Source organism: Apodemus sylvaticus, chromosome 21, assembly GCF_947179515.1.
Source record: "Apodemus sylvaticus chromosome 21, mApoSyl1.1, whole genome shotgun sequence".
NCBI lineage: Eukaryota > Metazoa > Chordata > Mammalia > Rodentia > Muridae > Apodemus > Apodemus sylvaticus.
This window is the reverse complement of record NC_067492.1, coordinates 23,516,228-23,537,711: the sequence shown is the minus strand read 5'-3', so window position 1 is coordinate 23,537,711 and position 21,484 is coordinate 23,516,228. Positions and strand designations below refer to the sequence as shown.

Here is a 21,484-nt window from a genome sequence, read left to right as displayed (position 1 = left end):
TTTTGAGGCAGGGTCTTATAACATTGTAGCTGTGTTAGGCCTGCAGCTTACTATGTTGGCCAAGTTGGCTCGGATTTCCCAGGGATCCGCCTGCCTGTTTCCTGATCCTGGGATTAAAGGCAAGTACCACCCACATCTGATAAGATCAAGTTTTCATTTTTATTTTATATATAATGGGTGTTTTCCCCTGCACATCTATCAATTGTGTGACGCTGTTCCTGAGGAGATGTGAGCAGATGTCTCTCAGTCTAGATATAGAGGCAACAACAGACCAAAAAGTTCCATCTTGGTGAGCCAGAGCTTTATTGAGGTTATTTATAGGAATAGGGGTGAGGGGTTACTTATAAAGGTAGAAATGACATAAAAAAGCAAAGCCTGCTCAAGCATGGGTGAAAAGTCACAGAAGCTGGAAACTTGGAGCCCACTGCACAGCCTGCAGGGACGCTCCCATTGGAGAGAGCACGTCCCAGGGGCTCAGCTGGTCTGAACCTCTTCCAGGCAGCTCAGGCGCTCTTTGTTTCTTCTAAGCAGTTCTGGTTTCTAATTTCAGGGTGCTTGACTTCCTGGCCACTGTATCTGAGCCTCTTCCCAGTGGTTGAGCTGGTCTGAGAGTGTCCCTTAGTGGTCCTTACTGCTAACATATGATCCAGTGTGTCTATATAGCCCTTTGCCTATCCAAATATTCCTCAGTGGACATTGGGTTGTTTCTGTCTCTTAAGAGAAATGCTGCAAGCATCTTTTTTTTTTTTTTTTTTTAAGATTTATTTATTTATTATTATATGTAAGTACACTGTAGCTGTCTTCAGACACCAGAAGAGGGCATCAGATCTCTTTACAGATGGTTGTGAGCCACCATGTGGTTGCTGGGATTTGAACTCATGACCTTCAGAAGAGCAGTCAGTGCTCTTACCCACTGAGCCATCTCTCCAGCCCCTGCAAGTATCTCTTTGAGATCTTACTTTCAATTAGACTATATATTCAGAAGTGAGGTTTCAGCACCTTTCCCCTGCCTCCTGGTACTGAGTATTGAACCCCATACATGTAGGCGGGCTACTTCTTCAGCTTTTTAAAAGAAAAATTGGGCTGGTGTGATGACTCAGTGGGTAGAGGTACTAGCTGCTAAGCCTGAGTTCTACTTCTGAGTCTCACATGGTAGAAGAATAGAATGGGCTCTCAAGTTGTTTTTGATATCCACATTGCAACACACACACACACACACACACACACACACCACACTGGTATATGTCTAACAAATCACATGTGCACCACACACATACACATACAGTATATGTGTAACAAGCCAGGCACAGGTGGCGCACGCCTTTACACCCAGCATTTGGGAGGCAGAGGCAGGCGGATTTCTGAGTTTGAGGCCAGCCTGGCCTACAGAGTGAGTTCCAGGACAGCCAGGGCTATACAGAGAAAACCTGTCTCGAAAACAACAACAACAACAACAAAAAAGTATATGTGCAACAAATAGATGTAATAAAACAATTTTTAAAATAAGGTGGAGAGCAGTTGAGGAAAACATCAATTCGCATCAATCTCTGGCCTTCACTAATGCTTCTGCACACACATGCACATCCACTCATACAGCATACACACACTGAATGCGTTCCCACATGCCCACTGCCTTTCTGCCTATTGGGCATTGCTCACCCCTTGGGGTACCACAGGATTACCCAAACTTAATTGTGGTGGTTTGCCCAGGACCTAACATTAGACTTTTGCTGATTTGAATGTTGTAAGGAAAGAATAGACACAAAAATACATAGAAGAAAGCTGGATAGTGGGGTGGTGGTGGTGATGTGGTGTGTGTGTGTGTGTGTGTGTGTGTGTGTGTCTACATGCCTTTAATCCCAGCACTCGGGGTGGGGGTGGGGGGAGGCAGAGGCAGGCAGATCTCTGAGACTGTAAGGCCAGCTTGGTCTATAGAGTGACAGCCAGAGTGACACAGGGAAGCTCTGTCTTGAAAAATAAACAAGAAAGATGTGACAGACAGACAGATACAGAACATGCTTGTGTACATGTTGATTATATTGAGAGAAGACACATGGAGGCCATCAGGTCCTTTGTTTGGTCATCCCCCCAGCACTGCTATATATGAAATGGTACCCACCAGGCTGAGGGTGTGGTTTGTTGATGCTCATAAGAGGAGAGGGAGTGTGGGGGGTGAATGTCTTACCCAGGCTCCCCACTTTGGTTACATACGGTGAGCTCTGTAGATTTTTCTTTCCTGTGTTTGTCTCAGAGCTTCCTCCCTGGGCTTTTACAGTCTAGTTCTAACTTTGCCCTGTCTGTTCCCTAGAGCCCTTCACTGCCTGTCCTTTGTGTAGTAACTGTGGTGGGAGGCTCTTTGAGGTGCTGGGGCTTGAACTCAGTCTAGTCCTAGGGACATTGTCTCAGTGTCTGTATCCTGGATCATTCTCTTCCCAGCACCTTGAGTGGTTTATCCTCTGACAGCACCAAGTGCCTCCAGGATCCTGGAGAGAATGGCGGGTTCACGGCAGGTTCACGGCGGGTCACAGCGGGTTCACGGCGGGTTCACGGCGGGTTCACGGCAGCTCACCTAGGGCTTTGCTTAGTCGTAGGGGATGGCACAAGGTGTCCCCAAAGCCATGATCTGTTGTCAGCAGTGTGGTTACCGGCTAAACAGTGGTCATCAGGAATGTAATGAAGACCTTCCCTCTGCGCCCAAGACTGATAGGTGTCTTCCCCTCCCTCTGCAGGAGCTGATTGACCTTAAGATGCTCCAGTGCAAGCGAGTTGTGAACGGTGAGTGCAAGTGCTGGCCGTGGGAGTCTGTGTGTGCCCAGCTGGCTTCAGCAGGTCTGTCACCGCCCCTGCCCAGCATCCTTCCCTGTTGTATTACGTAATGGCATAGCTCACGTGCCACATCTGAGGTTCGGAGGTGCAGTTCACTGGTAGAGTGCTTGCCTAACATGTTTGAAAGTTTGGTTCTCAGCATCACATAAATAAATAAACTCATAACAAATCAGTTGTGAAACAGGCTACAGTGCCTTTCTCTGATAGACTTGAAAGCAACGAAATGTCTATATTTCATAGTATAGATAGGACTTTAGGGGTTCAGGGGCAAGGATAACCTTAGTAATGGACACACCTCAGATATGTAGTAGTTTTTTAATAGTGAAATGAGAATCGTAAGCCTAGTTTTAAATTTAATTCATAGAGTTAAGATTGTGGCTCAGCAGAGATAAAGTAATTATTTTGCACACCTTCAGCTCTGTGGGATGGAAGTAGCTATGATGATAAGCATTGAGGTTCCCATCTGCTTATTGATAGGATGGGTTATGCTTTGATAAGCATTGGAATCCTTAAGGGTCCAGAGATTTTGTTTGTTTTCTTAGGCTGTTGTTGAACCTGCTGTTTAGTGGAGGATGACTTTTTACTCCTGATACTACCTTTTAAAAAATGTATTTATTTATGTATATATGAGTACACTTTAGCTGTACAGATGGTTGTGAACCATCATGTGGTTGCTGGCAATTGAACTCAGGCCCCACTCGCTCCGGCCCAAAGATTTATTTTTCGTTATATGTAAATACACTGTATTTACCTTTAGACACCAGAAGAGAGCATCAGATCTCAGATGGTTGTGAGCTACCATGTGGTTGCTGGGATTTGAACTCAGGATCTTTGGAAGAACAGTCAGTGCTCTTAACTGCTGAGCCATCTCACCAGCCCCCTACCTGTGCCTTTTTAGTGCTAGAATTACAGTTGTGTAGTACTGTTTATTTTAAATTTATATTTATTTTGTGTTATGAAAACTCAAGAGTTGGGCATGGTGGAACACACCTTTAATCTAGCACTTGGGAACAGATGGATCTCTGTGAGTTCTAGGCCAGCCTGGTCTGCATTATGAATTCCAGGCCAGCCAGACCTACACAGTGAGTGAAACTGTCTTAAAACAAACAAGTATGGGTGCAGAGATGGCTCAGTAGTTAAGAGCATTGACTGCTCTTCTACAGGGCTTGAGTTCAATTCACAGCACGATCATGCTATCGTCTATAACTCATTCACACAGACATACATCCAGCAACATACTAATGCACATAAAATAGAAATAAATAAATTATAAAAAAATCAAACAAGTAATAAATTTCAGTATTACTGAGCCAGAAGTAGAAATGTATGCCTGTAACTTCATCATTTTGACAGAGGATTAGGAATCCAAGGCCTGTTTCTGAGACCTTGTCCAAAATAAATTTTAGTATTACAGATATGATAGGCTAGAAAACAAAACTGCTCCGGGATCATTCTCCTAAAGTACAAATCACGAAAGGGGAGAGTGTTTGTATTCCTGTGCACACAGTAAGCATGTGCCTCTGTGAGCGTGACTTGTTCATGTCTGTCTTCCCCCCACCTCCTGGCATTCCGCCTCACGTGCTGCTTTGTTTCTTGCTTTTCTGCCAGGACATTTTTCTGTGTCAGAAACTAGAGTTGACTATATCAGAATGGGTGTCATCGGCTCTTTACTGGGATTCTCCAGTATTTTGCTGTTATAATGATGCATTATACGCACACCAGTTCTGTATGATTCTTTTCTCCGACCTCTTCTCACCATCTTCAGCTACCATGTCATCCCTTTACTGTACCTTTTAGAGCTGTTGTGGGGTATTCACCAGAGAAGACCTCCAGATATAAATTTAAGCCAATAGAAAAATCTTTATTAGCCAACCAGCGACTATACCTGATGTTTGGGATCCCAGTGTAGTCCTGAGCCTTTCTCAGATTGAGCTTTTAAGCATTAAACCCATGTTCTCAGTTGACACACTTCTGTTAACAAAAACAGTCAGCCAGAGTGGAACTACAGGAGCCAAAAGGCAAGGTCAGTACATTCAGACACTTTCCCGAAGCTATGGGCTTGGACGGATTAGACCCTCATTTTGGCAGGTGTACTGTCTAAGTGCTGAGTTTTGCAGCCTGAATGGTACTTCCATCATGGATTCAGCCGTGGTAATGTTAGCTGCTTGTCTGTTCAGTCTGGGATGTTAATAATAACCTTAATTGCCAGGTGGTGGTAATGGTGGCGGGCGGCGGTGCACGCCTGTAATCCCAGCACTCTGGGAGGCAGGGGCAGGCGGATTTCTGAGTTCGAGGCCAGCCTGGTCTACAGAGTGAGTTCTAGGATAGCCAAGGCAATACAGAGAAACCCTGTCTCGGAAAAAAAAAAACAACAAAAACCAAATCCAAAAAAAACAACAACAACAACAACAAAAAAAAACCCTAAAAACAAAACAAAACAAAATAATAGCCTTAATTGTGAATTTACATACTTAAAAGATCTCCAGTATTCTCTTTTTTGGGGGGAGAGGGTGGGGTTGGAGGCAGGTTTTCTCTGTGTAGCCCTGGCTGTCCTGGAACTCACTCTGTAGACCAGGCTGGCCTCCAACTCAGAAATCCACTTGCCTCTGCCTCCCAGAGTGCTGGGATTAAAGTTGTGCTCCACCACTGCCTGGCTTCCAGTATTCCTAAGATAGCCTTTGTCATAGTCATATTTAGTCACCTGCCACATTGGATATTTTTTATGTAATAATCTATTTTGAAAGTTAATAGTACTAAAGAGTAAAAGAAATTTATGAAAGAAGATTAAATGTGACACAAGAACCCGTGTTTAACAAAGCAACAACAACAAAAATAATTAAATAGTTAAGAATAGTTGGGCTAGGTATGGTGGTGCATATCTTAATCCCAGCACTTGGGAGGTAGAGGCAGGAGTATCTCTGTGAATTTGAGTCCAGTTGGTCTACATAGCCAGCTCTAGGACATCCAAGACTATATAGAGAAAACACACACACACAGTAGATGAGATATGATCAACTTATTTGTAGTTATGTTCTAATGTTCTAATGTTGTTACTAAGGACACTAATTATGCAGTCGTGGAAACATCAGCCTGAAGGAGATACAAAATGAGACTTAGTACCAGGTTTAGGATTGCACTTCTGTAGTCTCAGCATTGGGAGGTGAAAGTTGGAAGACGAGGAGTTCAAGGCAAGTTTAAGGCGAGCATGGACTGTTTGAGACCTTGTCTTTTAAAAAAAAACAAACCAAGGGGCTGTAGAGATGGGACTTCCCTAGTACCCACATGGTGGATAACAGCAGTCTGACACCCTCTTCCTGCCCCTGAGGGTACTGCATGCACATAGTACATAGGCATGCATACAGACAAAACACCACCTGTACATATAAAAAATATTAAAAGAATCAGATCACACAGAATTAGATTTATTTAGACCTCTGGGCACATTTTTATCAGTTGATCAGCATATAACTTGTTTTATGTGTATTACTATTCAAAGTCGTGATATTTAATATAGACCACAGCATGTTATCGCTATGCCTTGAGCCATTCACTTGTTCATTCATTCATTTATTCATTTGTCTTTAATCAGTGTTTCTCTGTGTAGCCCTGGCTGTCCTGAAACTCACTCTGCTGACCAGCTGTCCTCAAACACAGAGATCCACCTGCCTCTGCCTCCCACGTACTGTGCCCCCACCACCCAGCGCTTAGGGTCTAGTTAAATAATGAGAGTACCAACATAAAACAAACCAAAACCGAACTGAAATATGACCTTTTTTTTTTGTTTTTGTTTTTGAGCCAGGGGCATGAAGCCTGGCCTGGCATTGAGCTCGCTGTGTAGTGAAGATTAGTTTGACCTCCCGACCCTCCTTCCTCAGCCTTCCCAGGGGTGGGCTTGCCAGCATGCACCATCGTGCCTGGCTCTGACAGATATGACACTAGGAAAACAAACGAGAGTTTGACCTCAGCCGGGAAAGTGACTCATCTTCTTTTTCCATATTCCATCCGTCTATGAATAACTATTGATTTGCATGTCATAAATGAATTTCAATAGATAAGTGAATTTACAAGCATTGCGAGTTCAGGTAATGAGGAAGGCTGGGTGAAGAGCAGGCATGCTTCCTGGGCACTACATATAGGTGGCTCAAGTTTCGCATATGTCCCTTTCTCACAGCTACTGTGTCAACAGCGTTTTAAAAATTACAGAACACTAACTATAAACATGTCATTTACCAAATAATTGTAAAGCAAACCACATCACTCTTAAAACAGACCATCGTTAGCAACCCAGAAGCTTCCCGGGGGCACATTTATGTCTTTAAGAAGAATATATATGTAGAATCCACTCTCTTTCCTCTCCAGGCTGTAGTCTTGTTGTGGCCTCCAGGGCTCAGACTGGCTGGAACTTGCATCTTAATGGCGTGGTCCATGTGCTTGTGTTTCCGTGCAGAGGTGCTCAGCACAGTGGACTTTGTGGCTCCTGATGACCGAGTCGTCTTCCGTACGTGTGAAAGAGAACAGAGCAGGGTGGTCTTCCAAATGGTAAGAGACACCTCCCACTCCAGTGTTCAGTGCCCTCCCTGTTCCCCGGAAGGTCTAATTCCTGCTATGTCTGCCAGCACTGAATGCTTGTACCATGCTGTACAATGGTGGTGCCCTGTGATTGGCTTGGATGTTTTTCAGAGATCCGGTCTTGGCTGGGTCCCCTGTTGGGGACTATGGAAGTTAAGTTGTTGCAGTCTGTCCCATGCCTACAGTTGTTCAATTATGAATTATTTGTTTGGCATGACTTCTATATTTTTTTAATCAATAGAATTGATTATTATGGCCAAAGTGTTTTTATATGGTATATATCAAAGGACTTAGGTTTTCTTTTTTCTTTCTTTCTTTTTTTTAAAAAAGTTTTTATTTAATTATTTTTTATTTTTTATTTGCTTATTGGTTTTTTTTTCGAGATAGGGTTTCTCTGTATAGCCCTGGCTGTTGTGGAACTCATTCTGCAGACCAGCCTAACCTTGAACTCATAGAGATCCACCTGCCTCCCCAAATCTTGGGATTAAAGGCATGCTCCACTATGCCTGGCTGGACTTAGGTTTCTAAAGAGTAGTTGAAGATTTTCATTACAGATGTAATTATACGGTATTTTTTTATCTTTGTTTTTTTCTTTTTCTTGCCTTTTCTTTTCTTTCTTTCTTTCTTCCTTTCTTTCTTTCTTTCTTCCTTTCTTTCTCTCTTCTCTTCTCTTCTCTTCTCCTCTCTTCTCCTCTTCTCTTCTTTTCTTTTCTTTTCTTTTCTTTTCTTTTCTTTTCTTTTCTTTTCTTTTCTTTTTGAGCAGAGTCTCTCTGTGTAGCCCTGACTATCCTGGAACCTAATCTATACACCATTGAATTCAGAGATGCACCTGCTTCTGCCTCAAAAATGTTCAGATTAAAGGCACCACCCAGCTAGCTTTTTTTCTTTCTATAGGCATAGCTTGGTGTTTTTTAGGAATAGCTCCTGAATGACATTTAGATCTTTTTAAAAGTTGGTAACAATGGAGAGAAAATATATGGCATAATGTTAATTGTAGAATTTGAATGATGGGTATCTGAATCTGTGCTATTTTTTTTTACTTTGTGTGTGTGTGTGTGTGTGTGTGTGTGTGTGTGAGTCAGAAGTTGGTGTTTGGTATCGTCCTTGATTGCTTTCCACTCTGCTGACTGAGGCAGGGTCTCTTGCCGGTCTGACTGGCCAGCTTGCTCCAGAGACCTCTGCTTCTGTCCCATGAGCACTGCGATTACAGACAGACTGATACTTCTGCCATTTTTTAAAATAATGATTTTATTACATGTGTGTTGTGTGTGTGTGTATGTGTGTTGTGTGTGTGCGCATGTGTATACACACTTGTGCTATAGTGGGTATGTAGAGGTAATGGGATAACTTGCAGAAATCAGTTCTGCCCTCTGTGTCCCAGCGATTGACCGCAAGGTGACATTCTTGGTGGTAAGAGCCTTTTCCCACTGAGCTGCATGCTCGCCCCACCTGGTTTTTATGTGGACACCAGTGCTCTGAACTCTGACCTTCATGCTTACAGAGCAAGTACTTTATTTACCAAGCCACCTCTTCAGCCCTTGCATTGTTTTTCAATGTTTGAAAGTAACCATGGCATTAATGAAATTGTCTAGGCCTTCCAAGCCCATCTTTTTCCTTTGTTGGTGAATAAGTCTAGTGTACTGGTTTCTTTAAAAACAAACAAACAAACAAACAAACAAACAAACAAAAACTGCTGAGTTACTTACTGCTCCAGCCCCAAGTGGGTCTGATTTTTATACTTGCTGGCATGTGTATATGCATGCATGCATGCGTGTGTGTGTGTGTGTGTGTGTCTGTGTGTGTGTTTGTAAGATATCAATAGGTGTGTTTGTCTACATGTGTGCACTTGTGTCAAGACAGGTTGATGTAGCTTCTTGTGTTCCCAGGGGACTTCAGACGCAGAGCGAGCCCTTGCTGTGGCCAGGCTTGTGTAAGTTCTTCCCTCCTTGGGGACACCTTGTCTCTTCTGTAAGCTGTGAGACCTTCATGTCACTAGCAACCCATCTTTTGCTTCTTAGCCCCTTACTTTCTTTTTCAGGAGAAGGGTATTGGGTTTCTTTCTCTATGGTATCTGAAGGCTGGCCTGGGACTCCTGTATACTGCTGTGGTTATATCCCAGAGATCCTCTATGTGGTTATATCCCAGAGATCCTCTATGTGGAGCCCCCCTTTTAGTGTTTATTCATGGGGTTCCCTTTCCAGGGATTCTTCTGGGAGTCCTGCGGCTTTAACCCTCGTGAAATGTAGATAAGATACATTCCTTCCAGAGTTGGCAGTTAAAGCAGAGCTCAGTTGGAATTCAGGCTTTGTTATTTGGTAACTGTGAACTTGGTAACTGTCTTAGTTAGAGTTTCCATTACTGTGAAGAGACACTATGACCAACAAAACTCTTACAAAGGCAAACATTTAACTGGGTCTGGCTGACAGTTTCAGAGATTCAGTCCGGTATCATCATGGCAGGGAGCATGGCAGCATCCAGGCAGACATGGTGATCTGGCAGGAATTGAGTGTTCTACATGGTGATCCAAAGGCAACCAGAAGGAGACTGATTGTTCTGCACTGTGTGGAGCTTAAGCATAGGACCTCAGAGCCCACCCCTACTCCAACAAGGCCATACCTCCTAATAGTGCCATGTCCCATGGGCTAAGCATATTTAAAACACCACAGTAACTTACCTAAAATATCATTGAGAACTTGGTTCTCTTCCTTGTAAAATGATGTCTATCAATCTCTGGCATTATAGGAAACAACAGATGAAATAATGCATGTCATGTCTTTGCAACATGTGGCATGTCATAAGTGCTTTGTATTAGTTTTTGTTATTGAAAACAGTGAGAGTAAGAAAAAACTCAGACCTTAGCTGCTGCAAACCATAGACCACTATAAACCAGTGGATGAGGAGATCTTTTCTGTATCACAGAATTCTTTGGAGTAAATCAGTTGTGCATCTCAGCAAATGAAGCCAGCCTAATACAACTACTAGCTGCTGCTACTCCTCCTCCTCATTTCTCCTCCTCCTCCTCTTCCTCCTCTTTTTCTATCTTATGTAGCCCAGGCTGTCCTCAAACATGTGACCTTCCTGCCTCTAATTTCTGAGTTCTAGGATTACATATGTCCCAGCACACCTGGCTCAGTTTAGTAACTTTTGCAGAAGATATGCTCTGCAATGGGCTCTGTGCTCTCACCACCTTTCTACATTGACAGATGGCTTCTACTACCCCAGTCAAAACGGTAGCTCTGGGATGGAGTCTGGGTCACTCAGTATTTGAAACACCTGACACGACACTCAGTGTGGTAAAGTCCCGTACATCCAGCTCCTCATAGATTCGGCTTTGTTATGTCTTTCTTCTGAGCTCTGCTCAGGGGAGGCAGTTGCAGTTGTGGGAAGGGCTCTGTTTCTGATTGTCACCTTTTGTCATTGAGAATTAGTGTGTTTCACAGGCCCAGGAGGCTGAGGACATTCAGGAGCCCAGAACCCTTTACCTTCATCTACTTTCTTCCCTCATGTAGAGTGTTTACCTCCTTTTCTCTTTCATGCTTTTCCAGAGAAAATGATGTAGCTGGTATTGATGTCAACATGGGCTGTCCAAAAGAGTATTCCACTAAGGTAAAAGACGTATTTATATTCCCTGAATTAGTCTGTGAAGATTAAATGAGGTTAACTATTATAGTGCCTGGCTCTGGGCAAGTCTGGTGCTGGATTAGAAGATGCTCAAAGGGATGCTATGAGGCTAGATATGATGGCGCACACCTGTAATCTAAACTTGCAAAGGCTGAGGCAGGAGGAGGATGAGTTGGAAGCTAGCCTGAGCTACAGGATGACCTTGAACTTCTGGTCCACTGGTCTTTATTTCCCAAGTGCTGGGATTACAGATGTCGTCCCCACATGTAGTTTGATGAGGTGCTAGGGACCGAGCCCAGGACTTGAGAGCACGAGGCACGCTGAGCTGCATGTGCAGCCTGTTTGCTTTATTCCTCAGGGACTCAGACTTCTGCAGATCCGAGAGGTCAGCAGATTGGCTCAGTGCTCGTCACACATGCCTAACGATGTGCAATCCATCTCTGAATCCCATGATCAACTCCTAAAAGTTGTCCTCTAACCTATGCACATGCTCTGTGGGATGTGTGTGCCCTCTCCCATACACCATACATACACACAGTAGCAGCAAATAAAACTGAATTTATAATGATCCTCTCTCTAGGGCCAAAGAAATGACTTAACAGCTAAGAGTGCTTGTTGTTCTCTTAGAGGACCAGGCTTCAGTTCCCTGAATGCAAGACAAACTCTAAGAGACCTGAACCCTCTGGGCTCCGAAGGCATGCCCACACATGTGGCATACACACACACAAACACATACATGTTTGAGAAAAAAAAAATCCCCTCTCTATTACAACTGTAATGTCAGTACTCCTCCAGGGTTTTATAACATGATCCTGTATCAAAAAAACCAACACGAAGTCATTCATAATATTGTCTAATACTTCAGAAATATAGACAGTTATGAAATTATTGGTAAATAAGCCTATCATCAGGAGACAGCCATTGGCAGGAGTGATGGGCTCAGCAGATAACAGCGCTTGTCACCACGCCTGATTACTGGAGTTTAAATCCCAGAACTCACACGCGGAAGGAGAGAACTGACTCCTGCAAGTTGTCCTCTGATCTGCACACACACACACACACACACACAATATATAAATAAATAAATGTTAAAAAGTTTTAAAATGCCGGGCAGTGGTGGCGCATGCCTGTAATCCTAGCACTCTGGGAGGCAGAGGCAGGCGGATTTCTGAGTTCGAGGCCAGCCTGGTCTACAGAGTGAGTTCCAGGACAGCCAGGGCTACACAGAGAAACCCTGTCCCGGAAAAACTAAATCCAAAAAAAACCCCAAAAAAACAAAACAAACAAACAAAAACAAACAAACAAAAAGTTTTAAAACATGGCTGGAGGGATGGCTCAGTGGTTAAGAGCACTGACTGTTCTTCCAAAAGTCCTGAGTTCATTTCCCAGCAACCACATGGTGGCTCACAAAGATTTGTAATGGAATCCGATGCCCTCTTCTGGTGTATGTGAACATGGCTACACTGTACTCATACGTGAAATATATAAATAATTCTTTTAGAAAAAAGTTTAAAGTTAAGACAGAATCTTTGCCATCCTTGAGCTTTAAGTTGTTCTGTGACTTGGTGGACTATCATTTGCTGCATTTATTTTTGACACAGGATATATCTATGAAGTGCAGGCTAGCTATGAACTCACCACTATGCAGTGGAGGCTGGCCTCGAACTCCTGATCCTCCTGACTTAGCCTCTTGAGTATGTGTGCTGCTCTGCTCAGGTGGATTCCTTGTTCTAAGGGCACAATAGATGGTGGGCTATGACTCTTAAGATTTTTATGAGGATATGAAGTTCTAAAACAATAGCATCTGTAGTACCCATTTCTGGGTGTATACATGGTTTAGCAGAATGGTCAGCGTGATGGTTGTTAGGATCCATCACATTCTGATTCCTGATGGGGTGTGCGGTGTGCACAGACAATTGCTGCCTTCCTGTTTGGTTAGGACAATGCCAGTTTCAGTGGGTCTCAGGTACCTTGTTGCTATCCTGTTCATGTACTGTGACTGGGCCACCTTCTTCAATCGTAAGGCCTTCTGTGTGCTTCTCCTTAGGGAGGAATGGGAGCTGCTCTGCTGTCAGATCCTGACAAGATCGAGAAGGTGAGTGACAGTAGGGTCCTCAAAATGTGCCGAGATGTAGAGTTCTCTAAAATGTCTATCCCTCTTAGTCCAGATTTGCTGACGTCTGCTTAAATTCTCTATTTTGGGCCCAGAGAAAATGTCTTTAAATTTATTTATTTTTATGTGTTACGGGTGGTTTACCTGCCTACATGTCTGTGCCGTGTACATGCAATGGCTCAAGAGATCATTGGATGCTTTAGAGATGGAGTTATAGGCAGATGCGAGCTATCTGCTGTGGGTGCTGGGAACCAAACTCCAGTCCTCTGAGTAGATCATGCTCTTGCATATCTCTCCAGCCCTGACCTGGACATTTTAAAAAAGTAATTTTGATATGCAGCTAGATAGACTTCAGTCAGCCTTCAGTGCTTTTTGAATTCTGTAAAAGTCTATAGATAGGGACATGTCACCTAAGAGCCACAGGGCCCGTAGAACTCGGATATGGCCTCCTGGATATTGCTCCTTTCCCTTCCGGGATGATCTGAGAGCAGAGGGCAGGTCACTCCGGGTCAGGGCAGGGTCAGCAGTCTGTGTGTAGATGGACAGGCCTTTCCTAGGGGCTGGATGAGAGTTGCAGGGTATCCCCTGCATTTGGGTCATGTGGATAGTGTATACCACAGGTCACTTCCCATCCCTGCTCCTTCACCTTTCTTTTTGAGATGGGGTCTTGCTATATAATTTTTGCTAGCCTGGCACTTGATATGTAGTCTAGATTGGCCTTGGACAATTAGCAATCCTCCTGCCTTGGCCTCTTAAGTGCTGAGATTCTAGTTGTGTACCATGATACCCTTTGAGAGCAGCCCAGGCCAGGGTTACTTGAGGCCAGCTGATGTTAGCCTCCCCTTGTTTCCCTCCTTTGGAGAGTATACGAATGAACAAATGAACGGGCTTAAATGAGGACCAGGAAATAGGTGGGCATTTGATACTGAGGACTGAGGGCGTCCTGGGCGTGGCCGGGTAACAGATAGCATGACTTCTTTATCCTAATCACACTTCTTACCTTCTTGCTCTACTGGCTCTTTTCTTGTCCCAAGAGCTGCTGTGGTTCCCTCTCCACCACCGGCTCTGTCCCACATTCCAATAACCAAATAGAACTTCCAACCTTGATGGGCAGTGGTGGCACACGCCTTTAATCCCAGCACTGGGAGGTAGAGGAAGATGGATTTCTGAGTTCGAGGCCAGCCTGGTCTACAGAGTGAGTTCCAGGACAGCCAGGACTAGATTGGAACTAGAACAGGACAGGACAGCCTGTCTCAAAAAACCAAAAAATAAAAAAAAAAAAAGGAACTTCCAACCTCGAGGTTATATATCATAATACCCAATAACCCGGTATAATCAAGACTCTTAAAGCTTAATTCACCAATCAGATTTATGTATCAATAATATCACAATTTACAAGATGCCAATACAGTAATTTCAGAGCCAATTGATAATGATAAAAGTTTTATCCCAATTAATCTAACCTTGCTCCCTCTAATCTATTATTATATACTGTGTCCTTGGTGTTCATAGTCTAGTTTCTTTCAATGCACATTACAGTGTGTGTTTCATTCATTTGTTCTCAGAATCCCTTGAAATAGTCATAGCAGGCATTTACGCTCTCTGTATGTGTGACTGTCTGTCTGTCTGTCTGTCTGTCTCTCTCTCTCTCTCTGAGAGTGTTGACTTGTGTTGCTCATGCTAGTCTCCGACTCCTGAGCCCAAATACTCCTCCCACATTAGCACTATGTTTTACTTCAGTGTCTGTTGCTGTGATAAACTACCATCACCAAGGCAACTTAAAAATGGAGGAGTTTAATGGGCTTGTAATTCCAGAGGGCTAAGAGTCCATCACGGCAGGAGGCTTGGCGGCAACCAGGCAGGAGCAGGAAGTGGAGAGATAACATCTTTGACTACAAACGTGCATCAGAGAGCGTGAAATAGAAGTGTTGTAAGGCTTTTAACTTTCAAAGCCTGTCTCCCAGGGATATACTTTCTACAGCAGGGCTGTTTCTCCCCATAACCTCTTCAGACAGCACCACCAACTGGAGAACAAGTAGCCAAACACCCAAACAAGTGTGGGGGACATTTCTTATTTTAAACTACCACATGCCACCAGACCACTTTACCTTTTTTGATAAATAAATAAATACTAAGCTAAAAACCCAAACTAGGGTCTGGAGAGATGGCTCAGTGGTTAAGAGCACTGACTGCTCTTCCAGAGGTCCTGAGTTCAATTCCAAACAACCACATGGTAGCTCACAACCATCTGTAATGGGATCTGATGCCCTCTTCTGGCATGCAAGTGTATTTGCAGATAGAGCACTCATATAAATAAATAAATTTCTTTGAAAAGAAAAACTAGATAGATTAAAAACAGGAACCCAGAAATGAATTTAACAGACAAAAATAGAATAGCTTATTGAAACTGAATTGGATGTGGTCCACGTGTGGTAACACAGGACTTTAATCCCAGAATGTTGGGAGTAGGGCAGAGACAGGTGGATCCCTGAGTTTGAGACAAGCCTAGTATACAAAGCGAGTCCCAGGACAGCCAGGACTACACAGAGAACCCTGTCTTGAAAAACAGTGAAGAGAAAAAAACCAGCCCGGTCTATAAAGCGAGTTCCAGGACAGCCAGGGCTACACAGAGAAACCCGGTCTTGAAAAACAGTGAAGAGAAAAAAGGTAGCAGACACAATGTCAGTCAGGACTGAAGAGGCTGAAGCAGGAGAGTTTTGCATTCGAGGGCATCCAACACTATGTAACAGAGTCCAGGGCAGTCTGGGATATGCAGTGAAACCCATCTCCAAAGCCAAGAAGAGTGGGGCGGAGCTAATAATGGCAAATTTCCTTCCTTCCCTTTTTTTTGGGGGGGTGGGAGTCTTACATATTTCAGGCCAGCCAGTAGATTTGGCGAGGCAAGCTTGCCCGTGGTTGGGTATTCTGTTTGTCACTCAGATGTGAACTTCATCCCTGGGCCTTTCACTTCTCTGGCAGGGGTTTGCAGCGTGATTTAGATCTGGATGGTGGGGTGTCTACACCCCTGGCAATAAGACGGCCTCAAGTTGTCTGTTCTTCCCTCGTGTGGGCCTAGCAAGTGACTGGATCTTTCACTGCCCTAATCTTCTTCCTGATCTTTAATGTGAATGTGAACAGAAATACCTAGAAATACCTAGAGCTACTTAGAATAAATCAAAAGGAAGTTCTCTAAGGCTGAAAACTGCATCAAAACACTTGGTATTTTGTCATTACATGTCAAAGGTTCAAAGTCACCACTTGCAAGGGAACCTTCTAGATATGTTGCTGTGAACCAGAGTTATTAAACTAATGTGGGATTTATTGATTGCTTGATTGGTTTGTGTGTTTTGAGATAAGGTCTCATGTACTCTGGGCTGGCCATCTTTTCCTTATGGTTCAAGAACGGCCTTGAAGTCCTGCTCCTCCTGCCTCTACCTCCCAAGTGCTGAGGCATGTGCACCATGCCTAGCTAGAGTGAGAGTTCTGATGGATCTTAGGGGCCTGGCAGTATCCCCTTCCTTAAGTACAAATGTCCCTTTAAGGCTTGCCAGGATGACTCTGGCAATCAGGTCTAGTCTGCTGTCTGAGGCAGCACCTGGAGAGTGTTCCTGCCTGCCTGGCCAGCAATTGGTGAACTGTTGGTGAACAGTTTCTTATCCTTAGCTCTTAGATAAGGCCTGTTTTACTATAACTGGCTCTCTGCTGCCCTCATCTGTCTAGAATTATGGTAAATGCAAGTCCTCATGCCTGTCTGGTAGCTGCCTCCTCTGCAGGCTAGAAAGTTCAGTGTTTGAGATCACCTTCCCCACACTCCTGCTTGGCCTGAGAATGTTGATGTAGGAAGAAGGTAGCAACGCCACAGACATCCAGGCCGCTGTGTCTCTCCTGATCTGATTCTCACACTGCCGTACCATGCTACCTCCTCGACTGCTTTCCTGTGTTATGTCTTGATCTTTCTTTGCAACCTTTCATAATTGTTATATATGAAGCGCGCACACACACACACACACACACACACACCCCAGGCAAGGACTTGCTAGTGTTGAAATTTTAGCACAGGACAGAGGCTGAATCCTGAGCCTCGTGGAATTTACATGTAAATGCATATGACAGATAATAGCAAGTTCTGTTCCTCTACCAGCTTGCACGTGTCTTGTAGGTGTGTTAACTATTGTAAGCAGTGTGGTGGTTTGTTCCAGACAGATGTTCCCATCTATTCTTCTTTGCAGATCCTCATCACTCTTGTTAAAGGAACACACAGACCTGTGACTTGTAAAATCCGAATCCTGCCCTCGGTAAGACTGTAGCATTTGAAGGTCTGTTCTTTAGGTGATGGTGTCTGCAGGTGGAACTGAGCTGATTTTAGGAGGCAGAAGCTCCTTCCTTGGGTCCTTAATGACCACCTTGTGCTGTATCTTTCTTACTCAGCTAGAAGATACCCTGAACCTTGTGAAGCGGATAGAGCGGACTGGCATTTCAGCCATTGCCGTTCATGGGAGGTGAGTGACTGACTGGCAGGGAAATTCCTCACGATCACTCAGTAGAGCCTACATGACAAACAGCTTCTCTGGGCATTTAGCCCAGGTCTTGGATAGCCTATGAATCCAGAGGACATTTAATCTCTGCATGGGTCTGTATTTGTTCATTCATTGAGTACTTTCTGAGGGTAGACACAAACTCCAGGCATTAGAAACACAAGAGAAGGTGCATGCCTGTAATCCCAGCAGTCTGGGAGGCAGAGGCAGGCGGATTTCTGAGTTCGAGGCCAGCCTGGTCTACAGAGTGAGTTCCAGGACAGCCAGGGCTACACAGAGAAACCCTGTCTCGAAAAAACCAAATCAAAAAAAAAAGAAAGAAAGAAAGAAAGAAAGAAAGAAAGAAAGAAAGAAAGAAAGAAAGAAAGAAACACAAGAGAAGGAGAAGGAGCCTGCCTGCAGGATGCGTAAGTGTACACGACATGGAGTGCACTTAAGAGTCTATCAGAGAGCCAGGAAGTGGTGGGGTTACAACATTTAAATCTTAGGGTTTTCTTTTTCCTCCCTCTCTCCCTCCTTCCTTTTCCTCTTTCCCTCCTTCTCTCCTTTCTTCCCTTCTTTCCTCTCTTCCTTCTTTCCTCTCTTCCTTCTTTCCTTCCTTCCTTTCTTCCTTCTTCCTTCCTTCTTTCCTTCCACTTTCCTTTCCTTCCTTCTTTCCTTCCTATTTCTAAAGTGCTGGAGATTGTATCTACATGCCAGGCAAGTACTTTACCTTTGGATGTTTTGGGTTTTGTTTTATTGTTACTATAAAGTCTCATAGAGCCCAGACTGGCTTCGAACTTGACACATGGCTGAGGCTGGCCTTGAACCTCTGATGTTCTTGACTTCACCTCCTAAACTTTGGGCCTGTAGGCATTCACTCCATAGCTTGCTCTATTTTTGGAGACAGGTTCACTGTACAACCTAAGCTGTCCTGAGTGTTCAGTCCTTCTGCCTTAGCCTCCCGAGTGCTGGGATTATGGGGATGAGCCACTACACCCAGGGAATCTCTCTTCCACTTCATTGAGTGCTGGCTTCTCCCTTGAATGACCCCAAGCAGATGGCTTTTCTTTTAAAGGCTCTGCCTTTCTTTCCTGCCCGTGGTGGACTGCAGCTGTCCCAGCGCAGCTTCAAACAGTTCATGTATCTGTAGCTTGTCTGTTCTCTACTGGGAGCTGAGTCTTTTTTTTTTTTTCTTTTTAAAGATTTGTTTTATTTTTAAGTGCGTGTGTGTGTGTGTGTGTGTGTGTGTGTGTGTGTGTGTGTGAGACTTTTGGCTCTCACTATGTAGCCCAAACTGACCTTGAATTCATGGCAATCCCTTGTCTGTCTTCCAAGTGCTGGGATTACAGGCACGGGCACTAGAGCCTGCTGAGTCAAGGTGTTTCTGAAGGCTGCTGCTGTCCCCCTGTCAGATTTGCTTCCTGTGCCAAGCATGTCCTTTTTTTTTTTTTTTTAAACCTAATTATGATTAATACACTTTGGCTGATGTTCCATTTTGGGGGAACTTCATATAGGACTAGCCCAGGTTACTGCTTATGCCTGTTACTAAATTTTGGGAGTATATTCTGAACAACATACAGAACAGTAAAGTGGATCAAAGCCAGGAGGGTTTGGAAGAGACGGATGCACATGTATACACCCACTGAGTGCCTTGCTGAGGCAGTGGGCTTTAGCCTCGGTAGTCTGATTTGAAATCCCAGATCTGCAGCTTTCTACCTGTGCATCCTTAGGCACTTAACCTCTCTGATGGACACATTCCTCATTGGGCACTTAATATCATTTCTGCTTCATAGTTTTTTTGAAGCTTTTATGAGATTGTGAATATACAGCTTTGTTGTATTTTAAGGAAATCCTTGCTGTAAGTTAAGGAAACTTATTTTCCCAGAAGTTGGAGGCAGTTAGAAGACTGACTTGGAGAGTTTAGGGAAGGACTTCCTGACCATCAGAAATTCAGCAAATGCAGCTGTTTAGTTGGGTGTAAAATTGGCTGCTGGGGATGTAAGTCGTCAGAGGTAGAAGCTGGGTTGGCAGGCTCTCCTGAGAAGTCAGAATATATAGCACAGGAGCTTCCCTCACGCAAGGATTGGCTCGTCACCTCTCCTGCTTGTCTTCACACATAGCTTGGCCCAGCCATCGCTGCAGCGTATCTGAGATTTGCTTACTCATGCACAGGAACTTTTTACTGTTGACCTTGGTAGGAAGGGGCCCTGGCTTGTGTCCTGTGGCTTCTCGAGAGGGTCATGATCTGCGGTGGCCCCTGGAACAGGGCCTACCCCATGTCAGGTGCTTCTCCCAAAGATCAGCTGTGCAACTTGGCCTCAGCACAGGCAGCTGTGTGGGAGTGGCCAGTCTGAGCAGGGGCAGCTGTTCCAGGTCCCTGGGGACGGGCAGGGCTGGGACTGTAGGGGCAGCATTTTTGAGACACTGTCTCTTATTTCTAACAGAGGCAAGGGGAAGCCAGGGAAAAGCAATGTGACCTTGGGGAGCAGGCCACCCACATTGGTCCTCTGCAGCTGTGCCCAGTCTTCAGACTCCTGAGAGTTAGACCTAACCTTCTCACTCTCTTGCCCCTTCAGATAGAGTGCATCCCCATAGATCAGGGAGGCCATTCCCAGCAACCTGTCCTAGAAAACCACATAGCTGTCTGATCTACTTGGGGTTCAGTAGGAAAAACAGTAGGACTAAAGGAATGATCTGGTCTTGGCCCTCAGCCCCAAGGCCCCATCTCTTTTCCTTATCTTTAAGGAATCGTGAGGAGCGACCTCAGCACCCTGTCAGCTGTGAAGTTATAAGAGCCATTGCTGAAACCCTCTCCATTCCTGTCATAGCCAAGTAAGCCTCCCTTCTTCCTCATGTACTTTATGCTCCGCTCATTCGGAAAACACTTGTGCTAGGGTAGAAAACTGGAATGGCAGAACATGAAGAAACTGCAACAAGCCAGGCATGGCGGGACACGCCTCTGATCCCAGCGCTGTGGAGTTAGAGGCAGGTGGATCTCAGTGAGTTTAAGGTTAGCCTGTTCCACAATGAAGATCCAGAACTGACAGAACTGACAGGAGAGACCCTATCTCAAAACAAATAAGCAAACACAGGGCTGGCAAGTTTGCTTAGCAGTTAAGGGTATCTGATACCAAGCCTGACAGTCTGAGTTCTTTCAGTCCCTGAGAACTGAATCCTGCAACCTGTCCCCTGACCTCCACTTGGACCCTGTCATATATTTCCCCCATCCCCAACCAACCAAATAAGTGTCAAAAAGAAATCCTCAAAAACTGATTATAAAGGAAAGGGGGAAATGCAGCAAAAATGTGAAGTTAGGAGTGAGGCCAGCACTGACATTTGGAGCTAGAGCTCAGGGCATTCTGATGGTGCCCTGGGCTATGGGGACAAATAAGAATCAGGCCTAAGGCAAAATAATGTCTCATCTAGAGTTAGGAATGCAAGGTGCAGGGGTTGGTGTGAGGAGTCCCAAGTTAGAGCTCTTAGCAACAAGACTCAAGGAATATAAGCCGGGTGGCGGTGGTGGTGCACGCCTGTAATCCCAGCACTCTGGGAGGCAGAGGCAGGTGGATTTCTGAGTTTGAGGCCAGCCTGGTCTACAGAATGAGTTCCAGGACAGCCAGGGTTATACAGAGGAACCCTGTCTCAAAAAAAAAAAAAAAAAAAAAAAAAAAAAAAAAAAAACCTCAAGGAATATAAGTCAGCTAGAGGAAATCCAGACAGTGACCAGGTAATCCAGCCCTTGGATGGCGGGCAGGTAGATCTCTATGAATCTGAGGCTACACTGGTCTATATGGAATGTTTCAGGCCAGCCAAGAAAATACAATGGGATGCTGTCTTT

The 21,484-nt window shown here is 44.5% G+C and overlaps 1 protein-coding gene across 2 annotated transcripts in view; it reads left to right on the top strand.

Annotated features, from left to right (window-relative positions):
• Dus2 (dihydrouridine synthase 2) overlaps positions 1-21,484 on the top strand; it is a 36,651-nt gene that overhangs the window by 7,078 nt on the left and 8,089 nt on the right. Inside the window, exons 3-10 of one of the 2 annotated variants that reach the window (XM_052166385.1) lie at positions 2,730-2,775; positions 7,274-7,365; positions 9,282-9,325; positions 10,941-11,001; positions 13,064-13,111; positions 17,359-17,424; positions 17,558-17,628; positions 20,392-20,478. In XM_052166385.1, coding sequence (XP_052022345.1) covers positions 2,730-2,775; positions 7,274-7,365; positions 9,282-9,325; positions 10,941-11,001; positions 13,064-13,111; positions 17,359-17,424; positions 17,558-17,628; positions 20,392-20,478 — 515 coding nt within the window. The remainder of the gene's footprint in view (positions 1-2,729; positions 2,776-7,273; positions 7,366-9,281; positions 9,326-10,940; positions 11,002-13,063; positions 13,112-17,358; positions 17,425-17,557; positions 17,629-20,391; positions 20,479-21,484) is intronic. The other variant, XM_052166386.1, reaches the window with a different exon arrangement.